The sequence below is a fragment of the Astatotilapia calliptera genome, chromosome 12 (assembly GCF_900246225.1).
Source record: "Astatotilapia calliptera chromosome 12, fAstCal1.2, whole genome shotgun sequence".
Taxonomy (NCBI): Eukaryota; Metazoa; Chordata; class Actinopteri; order Cichliformes; family Cichlidae; genus Astatotilapia; species Astatotilapia calliptera.
The window spans coordinates 19081607-19095831 of record NC_039313.1 but is presented as its reverse complement, the minus strand read 5'-3'; the positions used below and the strand labels follow the sequence as shown (position 1 = coordinate 19095831).

The 14225-nt window shown below is 39.6% G+C and overlaps 1 protein-coding gene across 3 annotated transcripts; it reads left to right on the top strand.

The window, feature by feature from the left end:
- Window positions 1-888: 888 nt before the first annotated feature.
- Window positions 889-13386, top strand: ddhd2 (DDHD domain containing 2). Of its 3 annotated transcripts, XM_026188037.1 has the most exons (20): window positions 889-1029; window positions 1551-1742; window positions 3320-3512; window positions 4632-4828; window positions 4956-5045; window positions 6406-6526; window positions 6628-6717; window positions 6791-6932; window positions 7052-7260; window positions 7358-7419; window positions 7524-7640; window positions 7776-7871; window positions 8087-8263; window positions 8373-8399; window positions 8854-9009; window positions 9318-9420; window positions 9495-9656; window positions 9864-9968; window positions 11262-11430; window positions 11517-13386. In XM_026188037.1, the coding sequence occupies exons 2-20, from the start codon at window positions 1623-1625 to the stop codon at window positions 11596-11598; spliced, it is 2418 nt and encodes an 805-aa protein (XP_026043822.1). In that variant the 5' UTR covers window positions 889-1029; window positions 1551-1622; the 3' UTR covers window positions 11599-13386. The 3 variants fall into 3 exon arrangements, with proteins under 3 accessions (XP_026043822.1, XP_026043824.1, XP_026043825.1); XM_026188039.1 differs by lacking the exon at window positions 8373-8399 and having other exon boundaries at window positions 890-1029; XM_026188040.1 differs by lacking the exon at window positions 9864-9968 and having other exon boundaries at window positions 891-1029.
- The last annotated feature ends 839 nt before the right edge of the window (window positions 13387-14225 follow it).

The window sequence follows — 14225 nt, the reverse complement described above, 5'->3', positions numbered from 1 at the left end:
GCAGTGTTCTGTAATCTAACGCCAAGTGAGTGCTGCTGGGTGCAGCTTCTGGGCTTCTTCATTTGTGACAAGTTTACTCAGAGTCTGCAGAAAATACAACCGTGAGAAAGCTACGCTTCCACAAATGGGTGCGCCCGTGTGTGACTTGGTTACTCATCTCTTTTGAAAAGTGTACACCTACTACAGTCACATTTTACGCATACCTGTGCAGATTTCAGTCCAAACACGCATTAAGACTTCTGGGTTCGGCTGCTACAATCTCATAAAACCATGTTTTAGTCATCTACAGTGTGCTCGGTGGTGGAGTTATAAAACATCTCTCAGCTGAAAGTCAGGGAAGTTAAGCATGCATCTGGACAAAAGTCAGCTGCTTGTCACTTCTGCCATATTATAAGATATCCCCACAGGATCGAAATATCCCAGGTTATGGTGGATGATGGCTTTTTGACACTCGTCACGTTTACGTTTTTGTATATAACTGGATGAATGCACAAGTGTCAGAGTAGGGTACACCTCGTTTTCAGCACAGTGAAACACCCCGTACCACGTTAGGGACGTAAACGTAACGTTACCTTCAGGAGCCCCTTGTAGATTTCATTTTGATTACAAAAATGCAGCTCTTTAGTTCATGTTTTGTGATACTATTCCTTGGGTTTTAATGTAACTGCTCTTATAATAACCTATAAGAAATATATGAAAATACTTTAATGATAACGATGCGTTTGTTTTATTTTATGAAGACTAATACTAACACTAGACGCTATGGTTAAGCACTTCGCCTTCTAATGATCACACTTTGTAGTACAGGCATCGGAGAAACATCCAAATTGATGTAGTTATCCCGAGTCTGTGGTTTTGACCTACATTGTAGTCAGTCGTGAATGCTCACTCAGTAATGTTCATATTTCCGAGGTCACTGCAATCTAGCATCGTTTCAGGAGGCTGTCCTCGGCTAACCGAGCTAGCCACGACAAGATAGAATAAACAAACAATTTAAATCCTCTGCATTAGGTCTTTGTGAAGTTGTCGGTGAGTTTAACTTAACAGCTGTCTGTTACTAATGCTGTGATGTCTAATAACACTGTTTGGAAACAAAAAGAACTGTAATAATAGCGTCCCGTCCAGCCATTGTAACTCAGTTAGCATAAACCTCAACCAGCGCTACAACTCTTGGCCTCGGCGATTGTGTTTTTGCATCCTTTAAAATACAAGGCTTACAACGTGGCAGTTAACCATGAACATTGTTTTAGTCAAGATAATGTACAGCGTTTCCCTGCCACGTACGTCATCACAACTTATCATACAGCCGTTGTGTGAGTGAACTTTTAGCTTTTTGTATTTCCATTCTGTTCACCGTTGCTGACCAGCAGCTAAGGAGACAGCTGTCAGTTTATCCTTGGAGCTTAGCTGGCTCTTCTTTTCTCACCACCTGTGATTCTCCCTGTGCCACAATCTGCTGCAACACTTTCACTCGTTTTGTATTTTTTGTTTTTACACGTTGTAACAGGTTATGTATGGGATGCCACTGACTGTCTGTGTCATCCATGCAGAACTCTGTTGTTACATGTCCTGTGACTGTGTGGCCTTCTGCCCGCTTCATGTAAGAGTTGATCATCGAGCTCATGTCAGTCAGTGAAGTTGAAGAGGGGGGTCTCTTTCGGGCTGCCCCAAGCGATAACTCCCAAGACCTGCTCGACAACCCCACTAAGACAGTGGCCACGGGGAGCACACCTGAGGATCAGGTGAGGGTACATGCATAACCATGGGGGGGATAAATGTTGCTGGATGCAGCAACACTAACCCTAATATGAATTTAGTCCTAACCTGTTTCACCAGACATAAAAAAGTGACAGAAGGGACTATAAATGAAATGAAATGTAGCATAAATGACATCTTGATGCATGCTCAATCATCCAGGTAAGTAAATCTCCAAAAGTTGATTCTGTTCATCTGGACGTAGCGTTTGTGGGAGAAACGTTTCGTCACTCATCCAAGTGAGGAAACGTTTCTCCCACAAAACACTACGTCCAGATGAACGGAATCAACTTTTGGAGACATAAATGACATATTAGCAAAAAACAAAAACCCAAAGGCATGAAGGATAGGCTTGAGCAGTCAGATTTGGAGATTTTTATGCTTGATCTTCTTTCTGATGCAACCCCCAATGGATATCTGTCTCCCCCCAGAAAGGAACCAGGGATCTTTCCCTTGTTAGCCAATTGTGTAAACCACTACTCCGTAGAGCCACTTAATAAAGGACAGCAGGATAATGGGAGTAATTTTTAAACTTCATATCCCAGAAGGTGATTATGTTTATCTGGATGCAGTGTTTTCAGTGGGGGTGACTTCTTTGCCTTTCTGGGACTTCCTTATTAAGCATGCATCACAATATAAAAGCCATATTAATCTAAATTAAGATTTTGGGTTCCCAGCCAGTCACCGGCCAGTCTCTAGGCCTGTCTGACTGAGGCTTTAACTTCACCAATCTGCAGTTTGAGAGCCACTCTGGTAGTGTGTAGTAGTAATAGATGGACATTAAATAGTGTTTGTTTTTTGTGGTTTGACTCATTGTAAAGTTTTAAGTAAAGCAGGTAATGCAAAAGTGACAACAATCCTGGTGTGATCATCTGGGCTACTGTCAGAATATCTCTGCCTGTGACTTTGGAGTTTTATCATTTACATTCCTGATGGTTTGTTGCTTTTTCCCCCTGCATGACATGTCATTAAATATGTGGTACAGTTAGCTGTGTGCCTAACAAAGTCTCAGGGAGAAATTTTACTTGCAAGATAACAGCAAGATTTAATTCCTAGGGAAGGTTCTTCGGTCACATTCCACTTTATTCTCAGTCATTATAAATCTGTCCAGATGCTTAATGCAGACTGATTTGGCTGCTGTCAGTAATGTGGGCGGGTGTTGTGTCAGGCACTGTTTGACACAATGAATTGCCAAAATTATTACTGGCAGCATTGTGTGTTAACACTGGATTTTCAGTGGAAGTAGATTGTTTACAAGCTATAGTTTTATCAGTTGTGGAAAGAAGAACAGACAAGAGGCAGCTTGTGAAGAAAAGCATAAAGTAGGGCTTTGTGCTTTTTACAAAGACAAGGCCTAATCCTGTCTTTCCTGACACCCCTTGTTCTGTCTCATGGTTTGGGCTTGCTTCATAGGATTTTACAGAAAGGCACAGCCTGGTTCGGACTTTTGAATTTACTGGTTCTAATAATTGCTGAGTTGAACAGTGCACTGTTCCAAAGACAGTAAGCACAGGAAGAAATACTGATGTCAGATTTTGATCATGTCGCCATAATTTTTCTTCAGGCTTCACCTGTGGTGGACGAAGCTTCTCCTTCTTCAGCGTCCTCTTTCGAGATGCTTGACATGGAGTCAGCTCATGCTCCTTACCAAGAAGTGCAGCCTCACTGGTTCTTCTGTCGACGTGCTGATGACAACACCTCCTGGCTTCCTTTCAGCAGAGAAGACTCTGACAAACTAGAGAATGCCTTCACCAACAGTAAGAATGTATTTTACTTGTACGTTATAAAAGATACTGTGTACTTAAATTATTACAAATGGATAGTCTGGGGTTATATCAGCAAGCATTTTTCTGGGCCTTTGTTGACAGTAGGGTGTGGTTGGAGGGTACGAACATGTGTTTGTCAGTTTGCTTAACAAAGGTCATAAAAATGGATTCTATACTGGGAACAAACAAACAAAATCCCATTTGAAAAGCTGGTTAAAAATTTTTTTTTTATTAAAACTTGTGATTTTCCTTTAAGGAAAATGCCAGGAAGTAAGACCTGATTTTATTGTATCCAAGAAAAACTGCATAATCCCTGTGTCATTATTACAAAAGTTGGAGTTTTCCTGGAACAACTGATGGAAAGATAAACTTTCAAAACAGTGTTGCTATCACTGGCTAAATGCCCAGTAGGCCATTTGACTGTTCTGTTAGGACATGCTCCCTGCTATTAACAATTTAACCAACCGAAGTTCAGTTTCAGGGTTGGTTTGGGTGTGTCTTAGTGTTCTTAACTCCCACTGACACACTAACGTTTTGAACATCCCCATCCAAAGGAAAACGAAAGTAATAATAAAACAGCGGTATAAGAATGTCATTTTAAAAGTATGACTCTTTGAACAAATAACATACTCCTCAAGGGTTCAGAAAGATGTACTTATCAGTAGATAATTTTACAATATTTAAACACCAAAGAAAGAGTCTAAATCTACGTTTGGGGGGAAGCATGTAGTTTTATTATTATTATTAATATTGATCTTGTGTGTGACAACCGCAATGAAAATATGAATGGTGTTGTACAAAATGTTGTCAATAAAGGTTAAGTTGACAAATAAAAGAGTATGAGTGTCCATTAAACTAAAGACGGACGGTGGTTCTAACAGCAGGTACATGATTAAATTATTTCAGAAGAATAAACTTATTGTTCACTTGGTGATGCTGATGAAGTCACTGATGAGTGACCAGTAATTGCTGCAAAGTAAAACGTGTGATCAAATTTAACTTGTAAAGTAACTTCTTTAGTCCTGTAAAAATAGCATACGCTGTAATTAAATCAAAGCACCAGAGTGCTTTCTTTATTTATATCTGCGTTTGTATGTTTTTACCTCGCAGTCAGCGACGAGGGCGAGGAGGATAAGGTGGTAGCTGTGGAAGGGCAACGGTATGATGTACATGTCAAGGAAAGGAAGCGTTACGCTGTGTATTGGGAGCAAGCTCCCTCTGAGGTCCGCAGGTGCACCTGGTTTTACAAAGGAGATAAAGACACCAGATTCATGCCTTATCCTGAGGATTTCAGCAAGGATCTGGAGGTAGTCAGACACAAATAATGACCTTTCACCAGCACTCCTTCCTTCTCTATAGCTGACTACTTTCTAACTTTATAGTCTTCTCAACTTTGGTCTTAAGTAACACTTTTAATATATAAATATTTTGCAGGAAGCCTATAGGAAATCAGTGACTTCAGATGAATGGAAGAAGAAATTGGATTTTCCCACTGGAGAGACTGTCATCTTACACAATCCGAAGGTAAAGCCTGCTGTTAAAATATCAAAGAGTGATTCTGTTCATGAGACTGGCACCCAAAGAACTATTTGCATACTTAAAATGTTTTTTATTTCACTGAATTAGAAACAAAATGAAAGCAAATTACATTTATTATATTAAAAAAACAACCAGGAAACAGACCTTATTTAGATAATAAAATATTAGAGATTTTCTCTACTGTGAACCTGCTGGGTAAAATTTTAAAAAAGCCACCCATTGCCAAAAACAATCTTCTTATGACTAATGTGATGTGAGCTTGGAGAGCACTCACAAAATTATTTAATAGCACTCTCCCTCTTTTATCTTATAACAACACTGGCTGATAACCCAGAGCTGTTATCACAGGAAACTTATCAAATTTTACATTTTGGCAAAGAGCAGGTGCTGTTAATCTTTTTGAGAATGGAAGACTTAAAACATTTGATTCACTGACAGTTCAGTTTAATACATCAAATCTTATACAGATATTTAGAGATCAAAAACTTTGAGTCTAAGCTCAGATGACTCAGAACTGTTAGATAGATTTTTATTTTTTTTTTAGATATCCAGATGCTGTTCTGAGGAGTTAACTTTGAGCCTGGGTAAACTTTCATGGCAGTTTGCAGCAGGCATAAAAAGTTACAGTATAATATTTTACCACACATCTGCACATGTCCGTTCATCTGTTGTAAGTACACAACAGGAACCACTCCAGACTGTCCCAGTTTCAAATGTAAGCCTCGTTAACACCAGGTTGCATTGCAATCAAATGTGCCGGGCACCACTATGTTCAAGTGTTAATGCAGCAAAAGGTCAACAAGTTTCAGCAGATCTGTCTGGTTTGGAAGGTTTGGAAACAAAAGAAAGATGCAATCCAGCCTTTTTTCATGTTAGCAAGGAAAGCTATAATGGTGATGTGGGTCAGAGATGAGATCCTTGATTCACACACTGCTCCCTTTTCCATGTGGAAATCACAGGTCTCAGAGATGTGAATAAAAGAAAAACTTGGACACTTTATTTATGGAAGGACTTTACTTTTACAGCAGGAATGGGAGAGGCCACTGGAACTTGTTGGGGTTGATTCTAATTTGTTTAAAAGTAGATGACACGGACAATTGCCACATTTTTGTAACTGGAATCAAATGACATGGATGACATTTGTTCATATATTACTCATTGTTGTACTTCACCAAACTATTGTGCAAGCGTATTGTTTTGGGTCACTATTATTAATGTCACAACTTCTCTTACTTTATGTATTATTGTATCAGCATTGTTTTTTGTTTATCTTTAAAAAAAAAAAAGATATAATTAAACTTATTTGTCACCCATATAAGTCTCTACCCACTGTTTTTCTTCTCAGTTGATAATGCAGTATCAGCCAATAGGATTGCAGGATGACTGGGTGTCCTCCCCCTCAGAACATACCCGGCCAAGAACTGTCAAAAGGGGAGTAGACAACATCTCTGTAGAAATACCTGATGGTATGTATGATAATGTGGTGAAAGCTACTCGTCACCAGTTTCAGAAAGTATCCCACACAGTCAGCGCTTTAGGCTCATCATATTTGTACGTGTGTTTGCAGGTGAACCAGAAAAGGTGGACCATGTTGTCTTCATGGTGCACGGCATTGGCCCTGCGTGCGACTTACGTTTCCGATCCATCATACAGTGTGGTAAGTTTCTTTGTTTATATGTATATATAAATGTTCCCATGTGTGTTTATGACCTCTTTTAATATCTTTCCAGTGAATGACTTCAGGAGTGTTTCCCTATCCCTCCTGGCCTCTCATTATAAGCGTGCTCAGCAGGAAGGTCAGGTGGGCCGAGTAGAGTTCCTCCCAGTCAACTGGCACAGTGCTCTACATGGAGATGCCACTGGTGTTGATGAGTAAGTATGAACAGAAATTGGACATCAACAAAACAGGATTTCTCTGTTGCAGTCCAGCTCATGACCCTGTTAGACGCTTTTCTTGTTTTCTGATTTCTCTTGTCTTCCCCACTTCCCAGGGACATCCAGAGGATCACTCTCCCCAGCATCAGCAGGCTGAGACATTTCACCAATGACACTCTGCTGGACTTGTTTTTCTATAACAGCCCCACTTACTGCCAGACCATAGTGGACACAGTGGCCTCGGAGTTCAACAGGCTACATGTACTCTTTAAGCAGAGACACCCAGAGTTCAGCGGGACAGTTTCAGTAGTAGGCCATAGCCTGGGTTAGAGATGTGCAAACGCAGAAACTCTCGCAATCACAAAGAAGTGGGACCTAAAATGCAGAGTTTTAACTTTTCTGCTTTGCCTCTACTTCTGCAGGTTCACTGATCCTGTTTGATCTGCTAACCAATCAGAGGGATGAATCACAAGCTAGACAAGGGGTACAACATGACATTCCCAGCAAAGAATAATGAAACTTTACTGATTAGGAAAGATTGTATATTTCTTCATGGCTTTTTCAGTTCTATTTCCTCTTCTACGTAAGATCTCTGGTGAGCCCTGTCATCTGAACTGCAACACACTGGAGCAGACTCTGAACAGACTGGGCCTACAGCAATATTTGGATGTGTTGCAGAACGAAAACCTGGATCTCGAATCTCTGGTAACACATAATGAATATACACACTGAGAGAACTGAAGGTTCTATCTATGGATTACATGTTGTATACTGTTCACATAATAACACCCACTGAGTCATTTGATCCTACTTAGAAAACCAATTAATCTTCTTTTTTAGGCTCTTTGCCGTGACAGTGATCTTAAAGATTTGGGAATTCCTCTTGGACCTAGAAAGAAGATCCTGAATTATGTCAGAAGGAAATGGCTTCCAGAGGTCTGGCTCATTTCAATTATGTGGATTTTCTTCCTCCTTTTTTTATTTTTTTTATTTAAGAATTTGTACTTGAATGAAATGCAATTGGAGAATATTGGTGAATTTTAGTGATTTACATGAATTTGCTAATTTACTTTCCTTTTTTTGGTTTAACATAGTTTAAGCCATGTTTGGAAAACCTGCTGATAATGTTTTATATTTCTTATTCATAACAGGACTGCAGGATGGGAGCAGTGTGTCAGGCACAAGGGCCACAACTTCAGCCTGAAGTGACAAGTACTCAGGATGGCAATGAGTCTTCAGGATTACCACCTCAGCAGTTCCACTTGCACAGGCCGCAGTCTGTCACTAGTGCTGTGGACTATGAGTACTTCGATGTGGGCATTGGACAGGTACAACACATGCAGACAAATACACCATTGTTATTTTTGCTCGGGGGGTGAAGCTTTGATGCATCACCTTCCTGCTTCTCTCCTCCCCTCCGCCCGCTTACCTGGACAGACCAATGGAGGCATAGCCAAGGGACAGGTGTGTCTCACATGGTGTCCACATACTCTTCGGCTTTGTCCTTTGCTGTCTTTGACCTAACTGTGTCTGGAGTTTCTGTTCATATATACTTCAGTCAGAACAGGGGGCTCTCAAGGGAGCTAAACTACAGCAGATCAATGATAAGAGAACTTTTGTCATATTGTGCCATTATTAGGGTACCATGTTTGTCCCATTGAAAGGTACATCCCAGTGCCATTGTCTGTCTGTCCTCACACTCATGAGTCAGTCCTGCATGAGTGGCCATCTCCCTGGTGTCCTCCTCACCTGCTGGTGTACTTCCTGGATGTTGTAATATTTTCAGATGGCACAGCTAACCAAGGGAGAAATTTCTATCGTGTGTGTGTGTGTGTGTGTGTGTGTGTGTGTGTCCTACAACAGAATCTGTTTAAATTATAACTCACTGTAACAAGCTAACCCCACCATTTTTCCACAGGTATCCATTGATTACCCGCAGCTTGAATTCCACCCTCAGACGTTTTTTGCATTCGGTTCTCCAATTGGTATGTTTCTGACTGTACGTGGGCTTAAACGCATCGATCCAAACTACACCTTCCCCACCTGCAAGAGCTTTTACAACATCTACCACCCAGTGAGTAACTCCTTACTTAACTCAAATGCCCACTCTGATTCTGCACTCATCTCTTAAAGAAACCTCACCTGCCAGTATGAGTTGGGGGAAAAAAAGAGGAAATGAAAAATGTTAACAGCATTAGATTAAGGTAATTGGATTAAAGTAGACAGCTTCTTTGCTCTTTACTACTTCTTTATTTAGTTGTTGAATTCAAGATTAAAAGATTTGCCAAAGAAATAGTTGGTATATAGACAAGCACCTGCTGGACTCTTTCTCTACTCACATGATGAAAGAGGTCATCTTTTATGTCTTTTATCTGTGTTTAGTATGATCCTGTTGCCTATCGGATAGAGCCCATGATTGTTTCCGAGGTGGACCTGGAGCCCATGCTAATCCCTCACCATAAAGGCCGCAAGAGGATGCACCTGGGTATGATTATTTCTCTGTACTGAAATAAGCTGTACTATTGTAGGAACTCATTTCCGTTTCTCTTTGTTTTGTAGAACTAAAGGACAGCTTGACCCGAATGAGCATGGATTTGAAGAACAATGTTCTGGGATCATTACGGACTGCGTGGCAGTCCTTTGCCAGACTGCCGGTTGCTGCACTGCCTCCGGGGGAAGGAGGAGAAACTACAACAGAGAAAACCCTTGAGGAGACGCAGGGTAAATAACGCATGTTCATTTGCTTTATTTGTGTGTGTTGTGTGTGTTGTGTGTGTTTGCGTGTGGGAGCGAATGTGCACACGTGTGTCTAACTCAGTCTCCTCGTACTCCTCTCACCCCTCTCTGCATGTTGCCCTCCTCTGTTCTGCTCTATCTGGTGTTTTCTTCTGCTTCCCTCACCCTTTACTACTTTACTATGAACCTCAGCCTCAGCGGCAGTCACTGCTTCTACTAAGAGGGAAGACAAAGGGGCTAATTTTTGGACTAAAATACTGGCGTGGTCTAGTGCCATTCATAGGCATTACTTTCGAGGTAAGCTAGCATAGTCATTTGCGTGGGGTTGATTAATAAAACAAGTAATTAACTCATTGTAATTTATAGCTGCTGTAACATTGGTTTAATGACCTTTTAGTCCTCTCTTAGAAAGCTCTAAGCCTATGAATACATCATTACTCATCTTGACCTAGAAAACTAACATGTTTCCAGTATTCATACAAAAGAGGCAGAATTAATTATTTCTACTTTGCTGCTCAGTTGCAGAGGTTTACATCGGCATTTACATTTGCTCATATACAAAGAGGGAATATGATGTATTTTTTCCTGTAGCTCATTACTGACTCAGGCTCCGTTAGGCTTCTGCCTCCCGCTTTTCCTTTTAGTTCTGGCTGGTGGATCCTCAGTATCATAAGCCGGTGTAACTAAAGCAGTGGACTGAACGAGCAGCACTAGCAGTTTTAAAGCAGTCAAGTTTTCTTTTCTTTCTTTTTTTAATTACATGAGAAATTAGCTGGAATATGATATTCATCTGTAGACCTCGTGCAGTAGCTACATGTGGGTGCACGTCCTGCAATTAAGTGACAGGATACCGTTTTTTTGTTTTTTATCTCAGGGCTCACAGGTATTCATTTACAACCTTATTCTAATGGAATGTTATTTGAGAGTTTTTATGTTTTAATGTCAGGATTACAAGCCAGTACATGCAAAGATAGATTGAGACGCTAACAGCCAACAGCAGCAGGTTCATCAGAAGTGCATTGGGGTTTTTAGGGGAGCCTCGAGGGATTCATTGCAAGCTAACAAGCACATCAGTCAAAACTACCCCAACTTACTGACATTTACTCATGATTTGCCTATAACTATACACGTACCTGATACTACATAAAATGAACTAAAATGTCATAGTAGACAAGTATTGACAAACCTCCTTCACTAATATAAACCCGTAAAAACACGTTTTGTTTGTTTTGCTTTTTTAAGCCTAAAATGTATATTAACTAATGCCATGGGGTAGCGTCCCAACCCCATCTGACAGGATCTATGATGGTAGTATATACTGATTGATGTTTGGAGTAGACTTCTCAGAGTGTTGTTAATAGTGTTTGCAGAAGTGGATTTAGCTGCACAGTTTGCATTTAACTTTTATTACTCTGTAAATTTAGTTTTGTGTTGCTCACTGCAAACAGCACATGCTTCCCTCTTTGCTCTCACTTAGTTATCTGTTAATTATTTTACCACAGAGGGTAAGTAAAAGCAAAGAGCCTCCGTTGGGTGTTGTCATGGTTTCGGTGCGTGCAGCCTTGTTTGAAATGATTTCTATCCCTTCAGGAGGGTTTGATGAGGCAGAGTCCTCAGAGTCAGTGGAAGAAAGAGAGCATCGTGAGATTAAAATGGGGATGTTAAATGGAGGTCGACGCATCGACTATGTGCTTCAGGAGAAACCCATTGAGAGCTTCAACGAGTACCTGTTTGCCATCCAGTCTCATCTGTGTTACTGGTGAGTTTTTCGTATCTGTGCAGGGTTGATGGAAATGATTTAAATATTTTTACTTCAAATAAAAGGTTTGTCTTTCTGCTTGTTAGGGAATCGGAGGATACAGCTCTACTGCTGCTGAAGGAGATTTACGACAACCTAGGTGTGGCTATCGAACAGCCACAACAGTAGGAAAGTTGTATAAATGAAGAAATGTTTGCCTGATTTTAGGAAAATGAAGGACAAATGATAGAGCCAGAGTTTGTACATTATTTTTCCAGAATGCCTTACTGTCGGGATGATACATGCCTGCCAGAATCTATCCAAACCCTTCAGTAGTGACAGTTTGACTCCAGTCAGGTGATCTAGGTTCTTCTTTTTTGTTTAACCTTAATTTAGGATGGCAGCTGCTTCTTGCCACTACAGGAAGCACCGTCGTGCTTCTGGTTGCACTATTTTTAATCATTCTTTACTTTACTCTTCTTTTACTTCAAGTTGCTTAGTTACTGAAATATTGTGCTTACAACTACCAGAAAACCCACACAATACCTTTGTACTTGTTTGTCGTCGCATGTCGAACTAGAACTCATTTTCAGGTGGCACTTTCAACAAAAACATATTTACGATTTCATTCATAAAATCAAAATGGCACATATTCTTTTATATTTATCTATAGTCTGTAAAAATTTTTATAGATTTCCCAACTCTGTGCACAGTCTGCAATCACACATGTAGAGTTGTTTTGTTTGACTTAATAGGATTTTTGCTTTATAAACAGGAAAATGAAAGTTTATGTTTTGTCTGTTACGTTTTTCTGGCAGCTCTATTCTCTCTGCCCACATCAGAGACACTTGAAACCCAAAGCTGCTTTGCCATACATTTGTGCAGCGTTTTGGTAATGTTGGTGTCACTCCTGTTACTTCACAAACATACTGCTGTTAATGTAAGTAATGTTTGTGTCTAACACATGTATCTGTATGAAGGAACCATGATGATGTTTGGAAATGCAGGTGTCTTTTTGTATGCACTCTAAGTGTGGGTTGGTATTCTATGTTTTAAGATTGTGTAAACTAATGGAAAGGTCACATTCACCCACTCTCCCTCAGTTTTGTACCATTTCCTCTTTACCATGTTGTTGCTTCTTTGCATTTGGCCCAGCAATGCATCGTCTGTCCTAAAATATAGTTGCTTCGGATTCAGACTACAGTCTTCGGGCAGTTGTAACTTTGGCGTTATCCACGAGTCAGATTTTTCTTATCTCCTTCTTTGTACTGAAGTTTTGTAAGTCACCCTTTCTGTTTGCACTGCATGCACTTCTTTTTTAAAATAGCACAGAGTTTTGCAACATATTGTGATCCTGTTTCAATTCTTACGCTCTAAAATGTTAATGAATATTATGCACACGGCAAAAGAATTTTGTTGTAAAATTCATAAGAATTTCATTTCAAGTACAAGATGTATTAAAAGATGTTTCAAATGTATTTATTTTATATAAAAATATATATTTGTTGGGAAATATCAGTATTATAAGTAAGATAAATTTGCATATCAACCAACATAATGTCAAGACTATTGAGTTAGAAACTGTGTGTGTTAGAGTAATTTACCTTTTGTAAGACTCTTTTATTATCACTATCAGGGTAGCACAGCCCTCTGCACGTGACATTTGCATAAATAATAAATTAACCTGCTCAGCTGGTTCTTTTTCTTCTTTTAAAAATGCACTAAATGCGCCGTAACCATGACGATGTTCTGTAGAACCTAATGATTGTCTGTAAATTTCACTTTATAAACCACAGCCATGATAAACAGTAGAAAACAGGACTTAATAGTCCATGAGTCTTCTTCAAAACCATAACCATTGTTTTGGGCACTTTATACTGATATACTGTTATATACCAAATACAAAAAAAATCCTTTCTGATACCCTGTAAATGTGGTTACATGTTTTGTGTGCCATAATAAAATATTCCAAATGCGTTGTGCTTTTTCAGGTTTATTGAAACATGATTGTTTTGAATTTGAAATAAATAAATAGCTTTTGTAGGTTTACTTCTACAGTCCATGGACTTCATCACATGTTGTTTCATTCCTTAAGACACTCCACTAGACCTTCACTGCAGCCACTGCTGCTTATTTGTGGGTCTCTCTGCTTTCAGTTTTGCCTTCAGTAACTGTAAAGCTTCTCTGTTCCATTTGCGCTGTGAAGTGGTATCTGATCAGCATATGTCCCTGTACACTCACATCATCAACAAATGCTAGTGGCCCAGTTCCACTGGTATCCGCGTATGTCCGTGCCATGACACTGTTGACTGATAAAATTCTAAAAATGCAGCCAAGATGTTTTTTTTTTTAAATATCAATTTCCAACTATTTACAGAACAATCAGGCTTTCTGCATCAAATAAGATGCCACACAAATTATTTGTGCCTCTCCAAAAATGAATTTCTGTCATCTATAAGATGAAGGAGAACATCACAAGCCTGATAGCTGCAGGCCTGAAAGCAGGAGGTGAATCACTCCTGTTGTCTACCTGGAGACAGTGTTTAAATTGCAGTCTGCCTTTAGTGGCTTTTTGGCAGCAACTGCGACATTCAGCAGTCGCCTTGTAACCTGCCTGATGAGGCTATGCTCCATGTTTTCTGCAGTCATAGATAAAAAAAATATGTACCACAGCCTCATCAGGCAGGTTTCCATGACAAACTTTCTGTACATGTATATTAAATTTCATTTTCGTGATTTTATGAGCTTTTTCAAAAGTGTATATATATATTTTTTAAGTTCATAGATTTAAAAAAAAAAACTTTTACTTTATTTAG